Source organism: Cryptomeria japonica, chromosome 6 (assembly GCF_030272615.1).
Source record: "Cryptomeria japonica chromosome 6, Sugi_1.0, whole genome shotgun sequence".
NCBI lineage: Eukaryota > Viridiplantae > Streptophyta > Pinopsida > Cupressales > Cupressaceae > Cryptomeria > Cryptomeria japonica.
The window spans coordinates 233269422-233289978 of NC_081410.1; the positions used below are offsets into that span (position 1 = coordinate 233269422).

Sequence of the window (20557 nt, forward strand, 5' to 3'; positions counted from 1 at the left end):
CTTGAGATATAGCACCTAGCTGTGGAGAGACTATTTCTCACTCATAGGAATACATAGAGCATATTGAGAATGGTTTGCATCAATTGGTTTTCTGTTATGTGTGAGTTTTTGTGTGTTTCCTAGTTGTTGGATGGCGTCATAGCTAAAGCATATTTTCACTCCTAAGTCTCTGTGCGGACTCCCGCTGCTTCTGGGTATTGGCTCTAAATGTTTCTATGCTTTTGGCGATAAGATTTGTAAGTTTTCAGCCCCTAGTTTTGAGTCTTCAATTTTATAATGCAAATCGTACCTTTCAGCTTAGACATACTTCTTTGGAGTGTGCATTGGGAAGCATGTTGTTGGTTTGAGGTCATGTTGATGTTGTCTTTCAGTTGGTATTGTGTCGCTTAATGTATATTGTCAGTTGGGTGTGTTGTGGGGTGATTTAAGTGAGTTTTGAGTGAGTTAGGAGCATTTTGGTGTGGATTGGTGTTGCTGGTTATGCATTTCCAGCCTGCTGTCTTATATATCAGATTTTCAAAAGTTGGGTTTTGGGTGAGTTTTTGAGAGTGTGAATTGATTGGGTTGTTAGAGCATGTTTGGAGGTCTTGTTTGTCAAATTCTATATTCATTGTAATGCTGGTTAGTAGTACTGACAACAACATTTTGGCTTTTTGTTGTCCCACTGCATAAGTGGAAGAGGCTAGCTTAGCCGCCTACCTTAGATTAGCAATATTTCTTAAATTCTGAAATCCCTGTAATGAATTGTAAAGCTATTTAGTAGTACTAACAGCTATCCTCTCAAATTTCTTATTTGTTCCCACTGCATAAGTGGAAGGGGCTAGCTTAGCCGCCTATCTTGAAATGTAATACTGTCTTCCCGCTGCATAAGTGGTTGAGTTGATTTTAATGTTGTCGTCCCACTAAATAAGCGGTGGAGTTGATATTAATTTCCATTTCTAGTCCTCCCACTGCACAAGCGGTTGAGTGATTGCATTCTTCAATTCTTTGGCTTGTCCTTGGCTGGTTTATCGCCAAGTGATTGCATTGTTTTCAATATCCCGCTGCATAAGCAGAAGGGGCTGGCTTGCCGCCTGAGGATTGTAATCATTTTCAGTTATTGGCATCTAAAGACCCCCTCTACACTGTATGCTCTCACCCTCCCAGATTGGGCTCTCGATGATCAAAAGTGTGTTGACGTGAATAATCATTATGTTATGTTGTTATATTATGTTTATGTTGTCGTCGGTAATAATGAGTTACGACGGTCAGTTAGTTAGCCGACGGGTAGGTAGTTGGAGTCGCGACGGTTGTGTCGTACCCCTTCGGGTATTATATATTGTGTACCTTTTCTTCGAAGTCGGATCATGTTAGTCGTGTCAGATGTAATGTTATAAGCACTTATTGTACATGGACTGTGGAATTAATACAGAGGCTGGTTATTTAATATATTTCCATTATGTTCTGTGCATTTACTTTCTGCATTTAACCGTTTACCCGAGAGGGCAAACATTTGGCGCCGTTGCCTAGACGAACTCGGGAACGGAAGACACGGATGGCGCACAGACACAATGGGCCTACCCGTTGGTGAAGTAAACCCGGAGGCCGACGACGCGCAGACAGAACTTTACATAGGAGAAGACACGGCAACGCGAGAATTTTCAATTTTGCTCTAGGTAGCCATTCAGACATACGTTCGACGAGAAGCGGCGGAGGTAGAAATCCCACCAAGTGTTGTGTGGACAGCGCTGGAGGTTAGCCCGGCAGTAAACCGGTTGATGAACCACCTCCCCCGGTTGCTTGCACAGGCATCGCTGGCACAACAGGCCCGCCTGGAGGAGATTGCCCAGGAAGAGCGACGACAACACATCCTGCAACGCTACGAAGAGAACAGCCGACGGGAAACAGAACGAGATGGCGCCAGGCCAGGAGGAAATTGAACCTTGTAATAATCCCGACACACAGCTAATATAAATTGTGGCCGAAAAGCAAAACAAAAATAAAAATAATAAAAGATTTTTTGTGTACATGGCGTGTGTTTGCTGTGTATGGAAGTGACTTATGCCCAATAGACTAAATAAGGACAAAAATAAAAAGATACAGAGTGACGAATGGGAAGTGGCACAAACCGCATTGAATCTCAGACAGCAGATAGAACGAAGGCGTAGGCTAAAGCAGCTTGCCGAGGGACGACCGGCCGAGGGGTTGCCCGAAGGGAACCCAGGAGGTGTCACGGAGGTTGCGGAGGCAGAGATAGATGGAGAGAACTACACTGTCTACACTGTTGTAGGGCTGCCAGAAGGAGTCACGGAGGGTGTTGAAGGAGAACTCTACAGTTCGCCAGAATACCACCGTAGGGTAAGAAGCCGCGAAGAGTTGGTGGAACAAACAAGGCGAAGTCTAAACCTGATCGACGCTACCAGAGACTTGCTAAAAAATTTGTCCATTTCAGAGGACAACCGGAGGGAGACACCGGAAGGTGATGGTACGACCGAAGGTGCCGAGGGAGCACAAGGGTACCGTACGGGAGGCAATTTGTTTGGTTCGGTGTCAGCAACTTTTTCCGAAGGACCCACGAGTGGAGGTTCAGTTGTAGGAGGCGGAGGATCGCCAGGTACAAGCACACAAGGAATTAGAGGAGCGAGACCCAGCGGAGGGATGGCGAGTAAACAAAAATTGCCAAAGTTCACAGGGGAGGGCAAGGAAGACCCCTTACGGCACTGTCGTACATGTGAAACCATTTGGTCCGCCAACGGAGTAACAGACCAGGATGACTGGGTACAGCAGTTCCCAGCCACGTTACGAGGAGTTGCCATAGATTGGTACTCCGATGTGGACAAGCAAAAAGTGGCCACGTGGGCCAATCTACAGAAGGAATTCACGGGGGAGTTTCGGTTGCTCCGTGATGACAATGAAATTGTAACGGAGATATACAGTACCAAACAAGGTACCAGGGAGACAGTACGGGCATACAGTCGGAGGCTGAAAGAACTCTTGGGTAAAATGGAAAGCCAACCCGCAGATGGATTGAAGAAACGATGGTTCGTTGAAGGGTTGAAATACTCCCTACGGAGGAAGATGAAAATTGTACCCCCGACGTCATATGACGACGCTTATAATAGGGCGATGGACCTGGAGAGCGAACACAAAACATCAAAGAAGAAGAAAAGTAATAAATCCTCATCCGAGGACAATGACTCTTCACAGGAAAGCAGCAGCGACGACGAGGCTGGCAAACGGGTGCAAGCGCTCCAGAAAGACATGGAGCGAATGAGAAAGGAATTCAAAATAATGAGAAGCACTGGTCGGAACGAAGGGGACATATGGTGCACTGAGTGCAAAGAGGAAGGGCACACAAAGGGTACTTGCCAAAAGAAAGCATTCTGTGAGATTTGCCAAGTGATGGGACACTCCACCAAGGAGTGCCCATACAACATGAAAACCCGAGGTACGCAAATGAACCAGGTGCTGTTCATGGAGCAGGCCACAACATCCGCACCAGCGGGTACCGGCCAACATACCAACACAACGGCATCATCTGGAGGATACCAGGACAACAGACGCGGCGGCGGAAGGAAGGAATAGCAACAATAACAATAACGGAAGCCGTATCCAATATGACACTAAGGGTCGGCCAATTATCCAATGTAGGGCCTGTAATCAGTGGGGGCACTTCGCCTGTGATTGCACGAAGGAAGCCACCCCTCAACACCTCTGCCGTTGGTGTGGGCCAGGCGACCATGAGGACGCAAATTGCCCGCAGGCAGGGGTTAATCTCCTCAACATTGAGAAGACTGAGAAGACTGGTGAGAAAGAAGTACTAGTGATCACCCGCGCCCAGACGAAAAAAGCCACTTATCCCGACCCCCGTACGGAGAAGGAGAGATTACGGGAGGCAAAGGCCAATATTGAACGTGAGATAACAACCGAACGACGGGACAACGAGGTGGCGAGTACATCATTCCGTACGGAAGCGGAAATAACATCATTGGGCAAATATTGCAGATGGAGGTGCCGATAAAGGTAAAAGACCTTCTAGACTCTATGCCACAATTGAGGACTGCCATCCTCACCAATGTGCAAAGCACTGCATTATCGAGTACACCACAAGTAGGGGTTCCCGCCACCGCATCGTCGAGTGCACCACAAGTAGGGGTTCCCGCCACCGCATCGTCGAGTGCACCACATGTAGGGGTTCCCGCCATCGCTACGAAGAGTACACCACAGGTGGAGGTTTCCGTCAGCCCTTCGACTGACGCGATGTTACTAGCCGTGAGTAGTGGTAGACACCCAGCTGTGGTAGAAATGGGTATCCGTGGGACCATTCTGAAGGACACCATTGTGGACGGTGGATCTGGGGTGAATGTACTACCAGAAGAAACATGGAAGCGGCTGGGGAAGCCCACCCTGTGGCCACCCACATTCAACCTGGTGGGAGCGGACCAACACGGCATTAAGCCACTCGGCTTGTTGATGGCCCAGCAAGTGACGATTGGTACGCAACCATTCTTGTTAGATTTCGTGGTTATTCCCTTGAAGAAGAAAGGCTATGACGCCATCCTGGGGAGAGCATGGTTGATCAACGCGAGGGTAAACCACAACTGGAAGAAAAATACCCTTTCCATGGAGAAGGGAGGGCGGAAATATACCATTGACCTACACACCCAAGATGTCGGCGAAGAGCTCGCCTCTTCAGACTCGGACTCAGAGGACTCTAATAAAGGGGAAGGGGGTCCCGATGAAAGCAAGGGCAAGAACGCGATGGAGCCGAACAGTGAAGGGGTGCTCGAATTGGAGGGATGTTCTGAAGATGAGGTATGCTCACTTAACGGGCTCTTCCACTGGCAAATGGCGGATTACAAAATGTTCCAAAGCTATAGGCTCGAAGTAGAGGAACCAGAGCAACCAACAGAGGTGTACCTCCCGGAATACAGAGAATATTGGAAGGGAGATGCCCCAAACCCTGGTGACGTAAATAATCCGAAGAGTGTCGGCAACGATTGGAACCCTGTGTGGAAGGCCGCAGCCTTCAAAATCTTTATTATCCTTCTTCTTCTTATGTATGGGAAGGAGGTCGTGGTCCCTATAGAATTTGTGGTTCCAGGTCTTCCGATGGCCATTGAAAATAGATTGGCCACCAACGGGTACAAATTGAAACCTTACCACGCGAAGCGCGCAGGGGACCCGAGAGGCCGGACAGACACTCGAGAGCCCGGAGGGGGACCCGAGAGCCCGGAGGGGGACTCGAGAGGCCAGGCAAGCGACTTGAGAGGCACGGGATAAAAGGAGACTTTTGGGCGAGTAAAATCGAGAAGGATGAAGGGCGATCCCAGAGACAGGGGACCCGAGTCGAAGACTCTCTAGACAATTAGAAAAAAAAATCGCACGGTCGTACGACAGCGACCGTACTGTCAAAAAAAGAAAAAGAAAAAGAAAAAGGGAAAATGGCCACCATACGATGGGACCAAGGTGACACCACCGTGCGGTGGAGCCACCGCACGGTGGCTGTCACCGTCGTCGTGCGGTGGAATCACCGACGGTGACATCACCGTGCGGTGGCAACACCGTGCGGTGGCAACACCGTGCGATGGAACCACCGACGGTGACACCATCGTGCAGTGGGAGCCACCGAAGGTTGTTGCCGAGACATGAACCCACCACCGCACACCGCACAACACCGAACACCGCCGCACAGCAAGGGATAGAGGAGGAGGAAGACGCACCGCACGGCCCGACCACGCACCGCACGGCCCGATCAACACTCACAGCAAGGGTGACGCACACCAACGCGCAGCAGCTGCAAAAGGAAAAAGAAAAAAAAGAGACCAAGGCCGCACAATCCACACAGCCACGTAAGGGCAAAACGACCGCCACAGGTAGACCAAGCCGTCGCACGATTGGAGGTGCCAGTGTTGTTGTTGACCGGAGGTGTGTCCGTATGGTAAGAAGGGTGTCGACCGCACGGGAAGGTGGCCGCACGATCAGAGGTGCCAATGCTGTTGTTGACCGTTCAGGGAGGTTGTATGGCCAGGGTGCCATCGGGGACATTACAGTGCCAAAAAAAAAAAAAACGACGACGGCCAGATTTAAATGATTTGCTGGAGTTTGAAGCCAGGACACTAGAAATTCAAAGTGGAAAAGAAGGGTTTTGGCATCTTAAAATATCACAGAAATGCAGTGCGCCATGGACTTTCGTATGGTTCTGAGGGTTGTAAATTGGTGTTGGCGGCGGGGGCGCTACCCCTCGACCCCGCTGGGGCGCTGCCCCAAACCCCGCGAGGGGCGCTGCCCCTCGACCCCGCTGGGGGTGTTGCCCCAGACCCCCAGTTTATTTTGAGCTACAGAAGACCACGGAAAGTGTTGTGGTTGTCCGTATTGTGAGAAAGAAGCCTGCAGCTAAGCATTGGCGGGGAAGCCATAAGCCGTAGAGGGAGACGGATTTGGAGGTTGGGAACAAACAGAGTTTGAGGGAAGGCATTGCAGGTCCGCGCAGTTGTATGACACCAGGGAGTTATTCAGTTCAGTTTTTAGCCTTTGGGGAGTGTGAGGTGTCTCCTAGCATTTGTGCCAACGGATTGTGGCCACCTCCAGGCATGATAGGTACGCTTTGAGGAACTCGGAGTATGTCTCGGCTGGACGTGAGGTTGCCTTGGTGGATGCACAGAGGGCTCGGGAGGAGCTGACCACTAGGTTGGAGGCACTAGTCGTGTGAGACTTAGTTCAGCGTACCCAGGAGTTGGATGCCAAGAGAGCAGCACGGGTGGCTATTGAGGACAAATTGGCTAGGGAGATAGTATCAATTGAGTAGCAGTTGGTGGAAGCTGAGACTGAAAAACGTGTTTTGCAGACAAGTTTGGGTTAGGCACAGGAGGACTGTGATGGCAAAGGAAGCAATATTGGTGAAATCCGCACTTGAGCATCGGATGGTAGCAGCAAAGCGTTTTCAGGCGAGGACGCAGCAAGTGTATAAGATCCAGGCCCGACTGGCGTCAATAGTTCCTGCCGTACATCCCTATTTTGTATTAAGTTGTCGGAGTCAACTTCTTTTCTTGGGGGGGATGATGTTGACAGGAATAATCATTATGTTATGTTGTTATATTATGTTTATGTTGTCGTCGGTAATAATGAGTTACGACGGTCAGTTAGTTAGCCGACGGGTAGGTAGTTGGAATCGCGACAGTTGTGTCGTACCCCTTCAGGTATTATATATTGTGTACCTTTTCTTCGAAGTCGGATCATGTTAGTCGTGTCAGATGTAATGTTATAAGCACTTATTGTACATGGACTGTGGAATTAATACAGAGGCTGGTTATTTAATATATTTCCATTATGTTCTGTGCATTTACTTTCTGCATTTAACCGTTTACCCGAGAGGGCAAACAAAGTGGAGGGTTACTTTCAGCAGCATTTGGTTTTCATTTCCTAAACTTAACAAGTGTTGTGCTTAATGTAATTTTGGAAAAAAATTCGAAAAAATTAAGGGGGATCTTTATAGGTGATTATATATATTTTTTGATGTTCCTTGTAAATTCTACAACTAGTCTCACCCAATCAATTGTGCCTATATTCTCCAAACAACAATCAAGGAAATGTGCCATATGAGATCCACAAGGGTGATGGATGTGTATCCTAAAGTAATTTCTCAACCACCACATATGTCACTACATTGTCAGTGACAACTTGCACCACATTCTTTACACCCACCTCTAAGACAACCTCCTACTTTTTTAGAAGCATCAATTGACTTTAAGAAAATTGCCTCCGCATTTAAAGCCACCAAAAAATTTATGAGGATGTGGTTCCTTCCATCCCCACCCATTTGAAAGACAGATGCATTTTGCCACAAACTCTTTTGTTCTACCAAAATTAGCTTTGCAACTACAAAAATGTCCTAAAGCAATTTCTCTCTTAAGTCTCTTAGATAGGCTGCCTTGTACCTTTCCTTGCAACTATCAATATCATCACCAAATTCTCTAAGTATGGGCTCTTTGCCACATTCAAGGGAATTCTATTATAAAACTAGAAACTCCCACATGGCTTATCTAGTTCTTAGTGCACCTCTTTATTTCACCCTGCACTTTGCAAAGAAGGTTATGCTCAAGGGATGTCTCTAGATATAAAAAGGCTCTAAGACAAGCCTTGCTTGAATTGGATAAAGTTGATGATCCTTGTATGCATGGATCACAACTAGAGCCCACAATGCTTGTCATATCTACCTTTGTATCCATCAGCATGTCAAGATTAATGGTTGTGGCTATGGTTGCGTGTATCCTCACCCTCTCTAGTTTCTTCTCATCCAACAATGCAAGTACTAATTGCATCTCCCATTTTTCCTTTTCAGTAGCTTTTTCAAATGGCTTCTTATTATTAAAAAAAGCATACAATATGGTACTTGAGGCAGCTCATGCCTCCATTAAGCTTCTTTGATTAAAAAACGCAAATCACAATTCCTAATACCAATCCAATTACAACATAATTAAAAGAAAGGTCATGGCTTCTAGCCGAACAGCTTCCACAAATAGATGTTGAGCCTAATGTAGAACTGGATGCTATCGTATCTAACTTGCACAATGTTCAAATAATAAATACAAAAAGAACAGCAGTTTGAATATGAAAAATAAAATAAAAATACATATACAAGATGCATTGCAAACATAATATAATAATTAAACAACGATGCCATTAGTTGATTTAACCAAAACAAAATTTCTTTTACTCAAAAGAGTAAAAACTTTGTTCAAGAAAAAACCTAGCGATTTCATTCAAAAAGAAAGAAAAAATCAACAATAAAAATTTCATAAATCATACGTGTATACCCATCAATTAACATTGAAAATATGCATCTACCCATCAATTAACATTGAAAATACGAGTATACCCATCAATTAACATTGAAAATACTCACCCAACATAAGATCTCATGGATGCTCAACTAATCCAATGCCAAAACTCACTGGAAACTCATCTACATATACCCACAAGTTAACAAGGCTAATACTCCCCCAACAAAAAATCCCACAAGTACTCGAGAAGTTTGCAAACTATGTTGACGACCTTATCCTTTTCTTTAAAACAATCTTTATTTTTTTTTCAGGTTGTGCCTAGCCTTGATCATTAGAACCATTTCCACCAATTTTTCTGACCTTTTTTGCTGGTGAGGCAGTCCTCTATGAGGTCTTGGGCTCTAGAGGAAACACTTAAAGCTTTCTTCTCCTTCAGTTTTGATATTTCCATCTGAATTCCGCTAGGGGTTCTTGTTGTCAAAAGTTTGCACCTGTAATATAACCCTTAATTTTATTTTATTTTATTTTTGACAAGATTACACACGCACCCACACCCGTTAGGGTTAGAATAAGAAATCCAAAACCAGCAAGAAGGAACCCTACACCTTTTGATCACCAAAAGCCCAAACTAGGAAGGTGAGAGCATACGGTAGCAGGGGATCGTTATTGAAGTACTAAATACAAAAATGGGCAGCAAGCCAACCCCTTCCGCTTATCCAGCGGGTAAACAAAGGAACTTGGCGGTAAACCAACCAAGAGAACAACACTCCAAAACACGAATCACTCTACCGCAATATTTCAGCGGGAGGACTGAACACATAGAACAAGCTCATCTCAACCGCTTATGCAGCGGGAAGACTGAGCTACAAATATCAAATATAGGTGGCAAGCCAGCCTCTTCCACTTATCAGCGGGAATGCTTACAATCCAGAAATGGTTAGTAGTACTACTACTTAACCTTACAATATAGAATGAGAAGATTAAAGATGATATCCAATACAGATTACAGCAATAAACAACTATCAAATTAATTCAAATCAAACCACCACTGCTGAACCAAAAATCTGAAGTCAAAACAAGCATGACTAGTCTCAGCCGGCAACACCAAAATGATCATAACTCACTCAAACGAAGTTGGAAACACACCAAATCAAATGTGAATGAAAGATATAACCTGGACAATGATACAAGAGCACAAAACCTGCAATCTAGTCGCCTCAAAACAGTAGCACGCATCCCAATGCACCTCTGGAATAGTACGGCCCAACTAGATGGTACGATTTGCAATTAAAATTCCAACTCTCCAAACCAGCAGCTATAAAATTGCAAACTATATCGCCTCAGTGCCACGATTTGATAGACCCAGTACCCAGAATGAAAGAATCACTTGGCCAAGAGGTATGAGCGAAATATGGTTTCAGCAACTCCACGACCAGCAGCAAGAAAACACTCCAAACCCACGCAAAAACACTCCACACTCTGCAAAACACTCTTTAACAGCTCTGAGGATACATGAACACAGCTAGGTACTATCTCACAAGTACGAAACTGAGACTTAGCTAGGAAGCCACACTTCGAAGCTCAGATTTCAATCACCATACCGGCAACATAATGGTATAAAATTCTCAAGATGCCAAATGAGAGGCCAAGCATTTGTATTTATAGATTTCTCCCTTGAAATTCAAAAGCAAATGGCGCCCAAAATCAATTGAAACTCATTTCATTTCATGTCATGTTGTCCACTATACATGGCGTCCACTTTCCCAATCTCCCTAGGCAAAGTTTGAACTTTTACTAGGTGAACAACTTGCAACATTAAAATAATACAAACATGAAATGTTTTATCATTCTCAACGCCACCTAACTTAGGAAAATAATAATATTAATGGCAGATATTTATCCTTTTCCCGAGTCGCCCACAACACAATTAATCAATAATAAAATAATTAAATATTAAACCTTAGGATAAGGAAATAATATTTAATTCAAAAACTTATAACTCAAGTATGATTATCATCAAAAACAAGGAAATAATTAAATATTAAACCTTAGGATAAGGAAATAATAATTAATTCAAAAACTTATAACTCCAAGACTTATTATCATCAAAAACAAGGATGAAGTTGTGCAATGAAGACCACTAAATTGCGTGGATCAGGTTCTTGTCCAAGACTGCTAAAAATAGAAATGCTCAATATAGCCACTTATTAAAAATAGTAAGTCAAGAAATCGTGCTCCGAAAAACATGATCTTCGCACCCAGAGAAAGAGCTTGGAAAGCTCAGTAGAACTGCATCATCCAAACAACCAAACCCTAACTTACTAAAAATAGTAAGTTCACACTTCACCGAAGAGTCAACTGCATGATATGCCACCCTGGAGTTCATGGAAAACCCAGAAGGAAACCATAAGCAGAACGGAAGAATTCCCTCCTGACAAACCCTAAAAAGCTTCTGCAAAACTCCACAAAAGTTGTAAACCCTAATTCTCTTTTCCAAATAGCCTACGGGTCTCCGGAATAGGCCAATGGACCACTGAATGCACATCACTGAGAAGAGGACATCACAGCGCCCTTGTTGAGCTATCAACTTAGCAACCTTGTGAAACATGGAAACAACCCCAAAGTGTGGGACCTTACGCAAGGGGTTGAATCTCCGAAGAAGGTTGGCTTCCTTCTCAATCCAAGTGCTGGTGTTGAACCAACTCAATGCTCCAAATTCTACTTCTATACCTATTCTAATAGCTTGCAGAGGAAAAAGGAAGAAGGAAATGCTAAAATGAAAGGGGGTGATGTACCAAGATAAGAGATGTTCCTCTCCCCACCCCGAAATGACACAAAGAATCAATTGAAATACCCTGGATATGCACAAACTTCAGTTGCATGAATGACCCCGAATGCATGTATGGAGGTTAGAATTTGCTAAAATGTCAAAAGGGGAGAAGGTTTCCCACAAGTCGTACTTAGAAAAAGTTAACACAGCATATAGGTGAAAAAAAACCACAAAACATACACTTATAATGAAGGTAAGAAAACATACACAACATGCATAAGTTGAAGAGAGGCAAGAATGATGATTTCAATTCATTCTCAAGCCGATGGTCAAACTTAAAGTTGCATTAATGCGAAAAAAATATACAAATCTTCAAGAGAAGTGAAGGAGCAAAAAGGAAGTCAAGCCAATAGGGAGAGAACCCCTTACAATGAGGCTTAACCACCTAAATATAGCAAAATGATCGTAGAGAAGAGACCAACGGTCAAGAAGGGGAAACCCTGACCCTGGCGTATGCAAAGGAATGTCAGTCTGGGAAGGTAGGGAATTACAAGGATCTGACATGGATGAGCGCGCAAGAAACCCATCCATACCCTAACAAGGCAAACTCAAGAAGAAAAGTACTTCTAGAAGGTGGGTTGTCTGACATTCCAAAGTCAAAGCATGTAGACCTAACATGAAGGCCATCAAGTAACTATAAATAAGCATGACCTTGGACTCCACTTGATGGCAATCCTACAAAAAACATTAAAGCGCCCCTATAGCTCCATGAATAAAAGTAGACAAATCACAAGAGTTGGTGGAGCATTAAGAGCCTTAAGCCTTGAGTGTCAATCACACCATCTGGAAGTGTTACAAGTCATCGAAGGTTGAGCATCGGGCCCTCAGGAAACTGCTGCAAAGGAAGAAGAGTTAAGAACCTCAAAGTTCGAAGGGATAAGAGGGAAGAGATAAGAGGGCCTCGAAATTCGGGGTTCGAGGAGACAAGATACCTTTTCCCAGAAAAGGAAGGGGTAGACCAATTCCCCAAATCTCAAAATCCGGAAAGGAAGGGAAGGTCGGGTTTCGAGGTTCGGGGAGATGGGATACCTCTTCCCAAAAGGGAAGGGATAGACTGGTTCCCCAAATCTGGAAAGGGAGGGAAGGTCGGGTTTCAGAGTTCGGGGAGATGGGATACCTCTTCCCAAAAGGGAAGGGGTAAACTTGTTCCCCAAATCCCGAAAGGGAGGGAAGGTTGAGTTTCAAGATCCGAGGAGACGGGATACCTTTTCCCAAAAGGGAAGGGGTAGACCGGTTCCCTGAATCCCGAAATCCGGAAAGGAAGGGAAGGTTGGGTTTTGGGGTTCGAGGAGACGGGATATCTCTTCCTAAAAGGGAAAGGGCAGACTGGTTCCCCGAATCCCAAAATCTGGAAAGGGAAGGTCGGGTTTCAGGGTTCGGGGAGATGGGATACCTCTTCCCAAAAGGGAAGGGGTAGACCAGTTCCCCGAATCCCAAAATTCAGAATTCCTAAGAAGGAGAAGGGAAGGAGAAAGGACCAAAGGACTCCAAGGTGGAAAGGCAATATGCAAGGGTGAAGGGAGAAGGCCCGAAATCCACCTCAAGACAAGAGAACACTTAAAACATTCTCTTGATTTCCAAACTTGGTGCTTGATTAACTGGGTTAGTGTCGGTCCATGGAACATATCTCTAATCAGTTCTAACTGATGGACCAAGGGTATCATTAAAAGACAATAGTTCTTTGAATTACCTTTCCACTTCTATTCTCCAAGGAAATAAGAGAAGAATCAATTGAATTTATAGTTGGAAAAGGGGTCGTGGCTAATCCTTTCCAATCATCACTATTTAAGTGCACCCTAAAGAGACTAAGAAAAAAAGGTGACAGATAAATCCATGTACAATAGACATCGAAGTCCAAATGTGAGAATTTTCTTTTAAAATGTAGTATTTTAAAATGTATAGATCCATATTGATTGGTTCAAAACTCTACACTTCTCCTGAGTCCAAACTAACAGACTACAAGGTTTACTTCAGCAGCAACAACTTCTATAAGTAAAGAGGCATTTCAAAATTCACATTTCTTGAAGCAGGAGATGATATGATGTTGATAATTGATGTGAGAAATATCCCACATACGTGGTTATACTTGTTTAACTCTTTCAAGAAACAGATATAAGGAGTACTCATCCTAGTGTAAAGCAACAGAAACGAGGCCATCTAAACTAGCTTGTCACTTAATCAAAAAGACCGTGTTTTAAAAGTTTTTTATGGGTTCTTATTGGATGTAATGTTATTTCTATAGCTATTAATAAAGAAACATGCCTTTGGCTATTTGTTTCTTAGAACAGAATCCAAACTCAGATTGATTATTGTAAGGGCTACATGCTAAATAATTTTGCTCACATTTCCTTCCCCTTTCTTTTGTTCTGTTCTTTTTCCAAGATGATAAAGCAATGCAAACCATTTGAATAAAAAAAAGGATTCAGATTTCTAACCAAACTTTCAGCAACAAGATCAATGCAATTGTGATTTGCCATTCCTTTTCCATGTCTGCAGAGATCCAGATTCTCCACATTATCAATCAGGCCATGTGTTCCACATTCCTGTATAAATAAATAGTAACACCAGCATCGTCAATTCAACTCAAGCTATATTTAGAAAGGAAACCAGCAGTGTCTACTGACAATTTTTCCTTTCTGAGAAGATAAATATATACTAAGACTCAAACAAATGGAATCAGATAATATAAACTTTAAGGTAATTATAATATCAGTATGGAATGTTATCTACTCATAACCCAACGTATAAAAAAAATTCCTTCCACATTTTATGAACCCTGCTTGTTTTTTAATTGTGTCCTAGATTTCAAAAAGAAAATTTGACCAACAAGAGAGATCTAATATTAGCTCAACACAGAATCTGGAGAGAAAAATTGCAGGTCTTATGCAGTTAAGGCTGAGGTAAAAAAAGATAAAATACCACCTTGCAAAAATATTGCACTGCAGTTCAGACCATGAGAATGTCTGGTGATTATTTATAAGGCAAATTACTGCATACTTGGAAGACTTTGAGGAATGAAAGAGGCAGAGAAAAAGAAGGAATGAGATTGGAAACATTTCCTCTTCTCAGCCATCACCTAATGTGTCTGACTTGGACCCATGGAGTGGTGCATGGAGCTTTTTAGTATTCCCAGAACTTCTCTCAGTCTAAAATAAAAATATTTCCCCCATGCTACTCTGAGTGCACAAACCTCAGTTAAAAGCCCAACCAAAAGGAAAGCAATCAGCAAGATTTTACGATATTAGAAGCAGAACTTTCAATTCAATGCGCAGTTCATATCTCCCACCCATGAGGAACTTTGAGAGGGAATTCTGAATGAGCGTGTGGCTGACCTGGACAAACTAATTGAAGATTGATGCAGAAGATATCCTTTTAAGGAGGTTTGGTCTAGAGGATGCCCAAGTTTCAATTCATCTCTGGAATAATCTAGCATTCAATCTTCAAATCACCAGGTTCACAACTCCATTTTTTCTAGGAAATGAAAAATGAATGTTTTAAAATCATGCAAATATGTGTAATTTGAGTTTGAAGATCATAGTGACATTTTAGGTGCAAGAATAAGTCCAAACGTGATAGAATCCCTTGACCACATAAAAGAAGGATTTAATAATCAAGTACTCAATAGAATGGTTCATTATCTGGTCCTACCATGGAATTACCCTCTTCCAAGAATTTAGTTTTATCCCGTCACTAGACAATGGTTTTTGAAAGTAGTAACGGAAGATTGCTGAATTTAAGTTAAAACCAGCTTAGGTTGCCAAAAGGCTCAAATAGGATAGTGTAGCAAGGAAAAATAAATAGAATCCAGTTCATGTTTTGAGAATGTCCACATGATATAATTGAAATTTATCAACCTTTGCCGACTCACTTTTGCCATGTTCGTGATAGGTACCAATAGCTCTATTTGAAGACCTTTTCCATAAAGTTGCAAAAGGAGCCACTTGGGTGTTAAGTGGACTATTCTCACTTTTCAGGTTCCATAAAAGTGGCTTTATTTAGTGAAATATTAGTATTTCATGCTTATTAATATTAATAGTAATGGGTAAATATGTCCATGATAATTAATATTAAAAGATGGTATCAATTTTCATTATTAATAGTAATTAAGTGTACCTACCACCTACCAGCTTCACCTACCGGCATTTCCATCTACCACCATCTACAGGTATCTCCATCTACTAGCACTACTGAAATTTCCATCTACTACTTGGCCTAGTAGTCCTATTGATAAGGCCTTGCGATCTCATTTTGAGAATCATAGCTTGTAAGAAAAATCATCTAATAAAGTTTGGAGTATTAATTGTCAAGTGTATTGAGTTTCATAGAGTCTTTAAGCAGATGTATGATCTTGGCTTGCACTCAGTGCAATCTTGCCAATCAAAAATCTGTTTGTAATTTAGTAAAGTCCTTATTGTCTTGAATAATGTTTGGCTATATTTGTAACTTCATTTGAAATCAGCAAAATATTGTTGTTACTCCATAAAATCGTATTAAAGCCTCTGTATTGGTCCATTTTATAAGTCTAAGTTAATAAGCTTCTGAAAAATCAAATAAGATTTGAGAGTAGCACGGAAGACCACAACCATAAGTCCCATGTGAAGCCAAGAGGATGTGTTGAAGGGTTATTATTACAAGTTCCTAAAGGTCCTTCCTTCATAACTTTATGGAATAGATCTTTGAACAGAGCTATTGGTACCTATCACGAATATCTGGCAAAGGTCAATAAATTTCAATGATATCATGTGGACATTCTCGAAACATGAACTGGATTCTATTTATTTTTCCTTGCAACACATTATCCCAGTCAATACTTCTGGCAACCTGATGCAAGACAACTTCCCTCAACATACAATTTCAAAACTCAATACACCAAGCAAATAACAGAGACTCGTGATATCATGTGGAAATTCTCGAAACATGAACTGGATTCTATTTATTTTTCCTTGCAACACATTATCCCATTCAATACTTCTGGCAACCTGATGCAAGACAACTTCCCTCAACATACAATTTCAAAACTCAATACACCAAGCAAATAACAGAGACTCTCTGTTATGAAACTGCCACTAGATTGCAATAAAGAAATCAAATCACATTCTCTCTAAATCTGCAAACACTATTACAATTTGGGCCTTCAATTGGCCTCTCTCTAATCTGCCTTCTAATGCAAACAACTATGAAAACTCACTGCTATACACATTTCATTGCTTACACCCTCTGTAACATAGCCTCTGTTATTTTCTCCATTCACAGTCTCTCTTCCTTATCTCCAACTGCCTCTATTCCATTTCTTACCTCTATTCATGGCTTGTGCCACACATAAGAATCCCTTTACACCTGCTCTCCACACTTTCTTCTTGCAGCTACACACCCTTATTTCATTTCCCATCACGCATCTTCTTCTCTAGGCCGAATTCACAATCCTTGGCCATCACAGCCCCTCTTTGCAGCGACTTACACACCATTCGCCCCTTAGTGCAGCTCCACACACGATGGCATTATTCTGCGTTTTATTTGCATCGATTTCTTGCCTTTTCACATTCTTGCCACCTCTTCTTCATATTCCTACACACCCTTTTATCCTGCATATAGCTCTTCATGATTTCGAAGGCCCCTTGCAAAGTAAATACCATTTATGCCTTTTCATTTCTCTGCTAGTCGATGTGACTAAACGGCTTCTTGTTTTCCTTATGCAGTAGCTATGCTTTTCTAACTTCAACTGTCATTTTTGTCTTCCTTCCACCACTTATGCTTGGTTTCTTCTTCTTTAGCATTACAAATTATTACTCCCACTTTGCAAAGAACAGATGTCTCTTTTGACTCTTCCTCCCCCTTATGGTAATTCATATTCTTTTTCCCCCCTTTCCTACGTTGCAAAATCTTGTGGAGGTGTCTTTTTCATTGCATCTCGATGGAGGTGTATATAACCCTTGCCATTTTGGCTTCTCTGACTCTAATCGATGGATGTCACTTTGACTCCTTCAGACATTTCAGCTGCCATGAGTCTTATATAACCCTTTCCTATTCTCGGATACACATGAAATCAGTGTCATGCTAATCGATTTATATGATCAACAACAGAAACTGCATCAAAATGGCATCAACATTGTCATTGGCTAAAAGCTCTATGGACAATAAGAAATACGCATTTTATTCTTCTTAGTCTTTGCTTATCCAATTCTCCATCAGGAGCCAAAGTGGACAATATGGTGTAAACAAAACTCTACAAAGCTGTAGAGAGATGCCAGGCAAAAACGAAAACAAGCCAGAATTGGTGGTGCCAATTGTTGACTCGCCTGGGTGCTCCTGCACCACAACCTGAGCTGGTTTTAACTTAATTCTGTAATTACTGCTTTTGAAAACCATTGTCTAGTCTGAACATCTACAAGTGGATGCTTTCTTCCTAAATCCATTCAATCATTAAGTCATACACGAGAAATTCAAAATAACACCTTGCTATGCATCCCAAAGCAATTTCCTTATTGGGTTTCTTCTCTAGCAAATTTTTCATAGCCTAACTGTCAATTCTGAGCATGAAATGTTTTGGTTTCAGAAAAAAATAGAGCTTTTCTATTCCTTTCTTTATTCCAAGAAAAAAAAAATCATATATATGATATCGTCCTTCTGTGTTAGTAAAGGTTCCAGACCTATGTCCACAAATTTCTTTTTCACCATCTAGATATTCTTGTGTAAGCAGAGCAGATCAGGTTTTGTCTGTCAGATGCATCAGCATATAACAATGCCATTGTTATATCCTTGAATGACATCACTGACAACATCAAACTCTTCAACAACAATTTGGGAGACCACAATCATCCAACTTCAAATCTGGACAAGCTCCTGAATTCCATGCACAGATGCTTAACATTCCTTGCTGTTGTTTTCCAATAGTAGAGTTGCAGAATCAAAATTCTGGAATGCAATTTACATAAACATTGACAATCAGCAATACTATTATCATACCATGAAGGGTTAAGAAGCTCAGGAATTGTCCACAAGCAGACTTGCTGGTGGCCGCAACGCTCCTCTAAGACCCAACCACAAAAAAATGTCTCTGGCTGGTATACTTAGAAGTTTTGAACAAAACAAGAGGAGAACAAAGGCTACACCTCATTGCTGGGCAACCCAACTAACTGCTAGGGGTCCCCTCCTAACCTTGGCAACTAAAAGACTCCTTTGCTACCACTATGATCAAGACTTTGCTATTTGATATTTCTGCTTTCTCTTGTTGATTTTGTTTTAAGTATCTATATGCTATCTAGGATACCTAGCTTAACATTCTTTTTACAATCTGTTGTGACAATGTATTCTAAGGATGCTTGTTTCTAGACGGAATCCTCTTGTCTCTGTTGCCTTCTTTTAAGCCATACTCTCTTCCAATCCTCAGACATAACCCTGGCTTGCCTTTTGTATACAATTCCACCCTTCTGACATTTATAATTTCAAAAAATACATAAGCAGCTGCCATTTGACAATGTCTTTACCAGATAATCTTATTAAACTATTACTATGCTTTGTCATGCATGCTTTCGCAACATTATATGGTTATCAATTAGCTCAGAACATGTTATGAATTTGGTTACTGTCACTCAGCTGTAAGCATGTTAGGGAAATTGTTATCAGGCTATTATGGCTGTTGCTCTTTTGACTTGTTATCAACCTCGAAAGGAGGCATACCTTTTAAAAAATTTAAATATCATAGCATACATACTTGACAAAGGATTAGACGCAATTGGAATTCTTGTAAACAAGGCAAAGCCCATAGTTTCAAGAAGACAAGGTAAAGCCCATAGTTTGAAGACAACTTTGGTTACTGTCACTCAGTTGTAAGCATTTTAGAGCTTTTGTTATTAGGCTATTATGGCTGTTGCTGATTTGACTTGTTATCAACCTCAAAAGGAGGCATACCTTTTAACTATCATAGCATGGATAATTGATGAAGAATTAGAAGTACTTGCCATTGTTGTAAACAAAGTAAAGCCCATAGTTTGAAGACTGTAGTAGCTTAACTGCATTTGTATGTATAAGGAGTGTAAACATTGGGGAGGTTGTTTGTGTTTGTGTACTTGAAAATAGGATCATGATGTTTACAAAGCATGAATGCATGTCACCATGTAATGCCCCCTTCCGAATTTGCCCAAGAATTTTGCCCTAAGATCATAGTTGCAACAAATTAGGGTTAGGGTTTCGTCTTACCAAATAAATATATCTTTAATGATGCAATCCTAGATTTCAAACCTACAATCACAACTCGACAACTTATGCAAATATACACATATATACTTCATTGTTAGGGTCAGCCAAATCCATCATAATTATAGATTACTAATAATACTACTAAGCACGTTAGAGTTTGGAGGAAGAGACATGATGGGTCCACCCAAAGCCATTTCTACACAAAGCCCAAGGGGATGTCTACCACAGCGCTCTTGCTTTCTTGGTGGTTTGTACCTGCTTTCCCCATTCACGTCTCATCTTCTTGAAGAGACATGCCCTCTTGCAGGATCGGGGGGAGGTTGTAAGGGGATTACTTGACTTTGTAAGTGCCCTCTTTGTCCTAGGCCACAATGGTCCTAATAAGACGGCCTCCTTACAAGCCCGCTCGCCACCCATCTCCTACTCCTCAGGCCTTCTCCCACGAGAGGGATTTCAGACAAGTACATCTATTGTTGGAGCAAGGAAATTATATATTCATCATTACACAGCAAGTCTGATTGGTATGTGAATCTCAGTCACAGAAGATATGAGTAAGGAGGCAGGGTAGGGTGCCCTAAGACAATTGTTCTCCCTCCATGCAATCCTCCACCACACATCCATGGCTGGGCATGCTTGTGTTTATTAATAGTCCTCAATGGAGGGGTTGGAAGGGAATTCTCAATAGTAATACGGTCCCCTTAGCCGTTCTCTCCCTTTCACAAGGCAATAGGGTGCCCTACTAGCTGTTCTCTCCCTTTGTGCCACTATA

The 20557-nt window shown here is 42.2% G+C and overlaps 1 protein-coding gene across 12 annotated transcripts in view; it reads right to left on the reverse strand.

Annotated features, from left to right (window-relative positions):
* Nucleotides 1-20557, reverse strand: part of LOC131071470 (uncharacterized) — a 216919-nt gene that overhangs the window by 174788 nt on the left and 21574 nt on the right. For 11 of the 12 annotated variants that reach the window (XM_058007330.2, XM_058007341.2, XM_058007339.2 and 8 more), the window contains one exon: nt 14028-14135. The exons of the other annotated variant lie outside the window; for it this stretch is intronic. In XM_058007330.2, coding sequence (XP_057863313.2) covers nt 14028-14135 — 108 coding nt within the window. The remainder of the gene's footprint in view (nt 1-14027; nt 14136-20557) is intronic. 12 annotated transcript variants of the gene reach the window in all.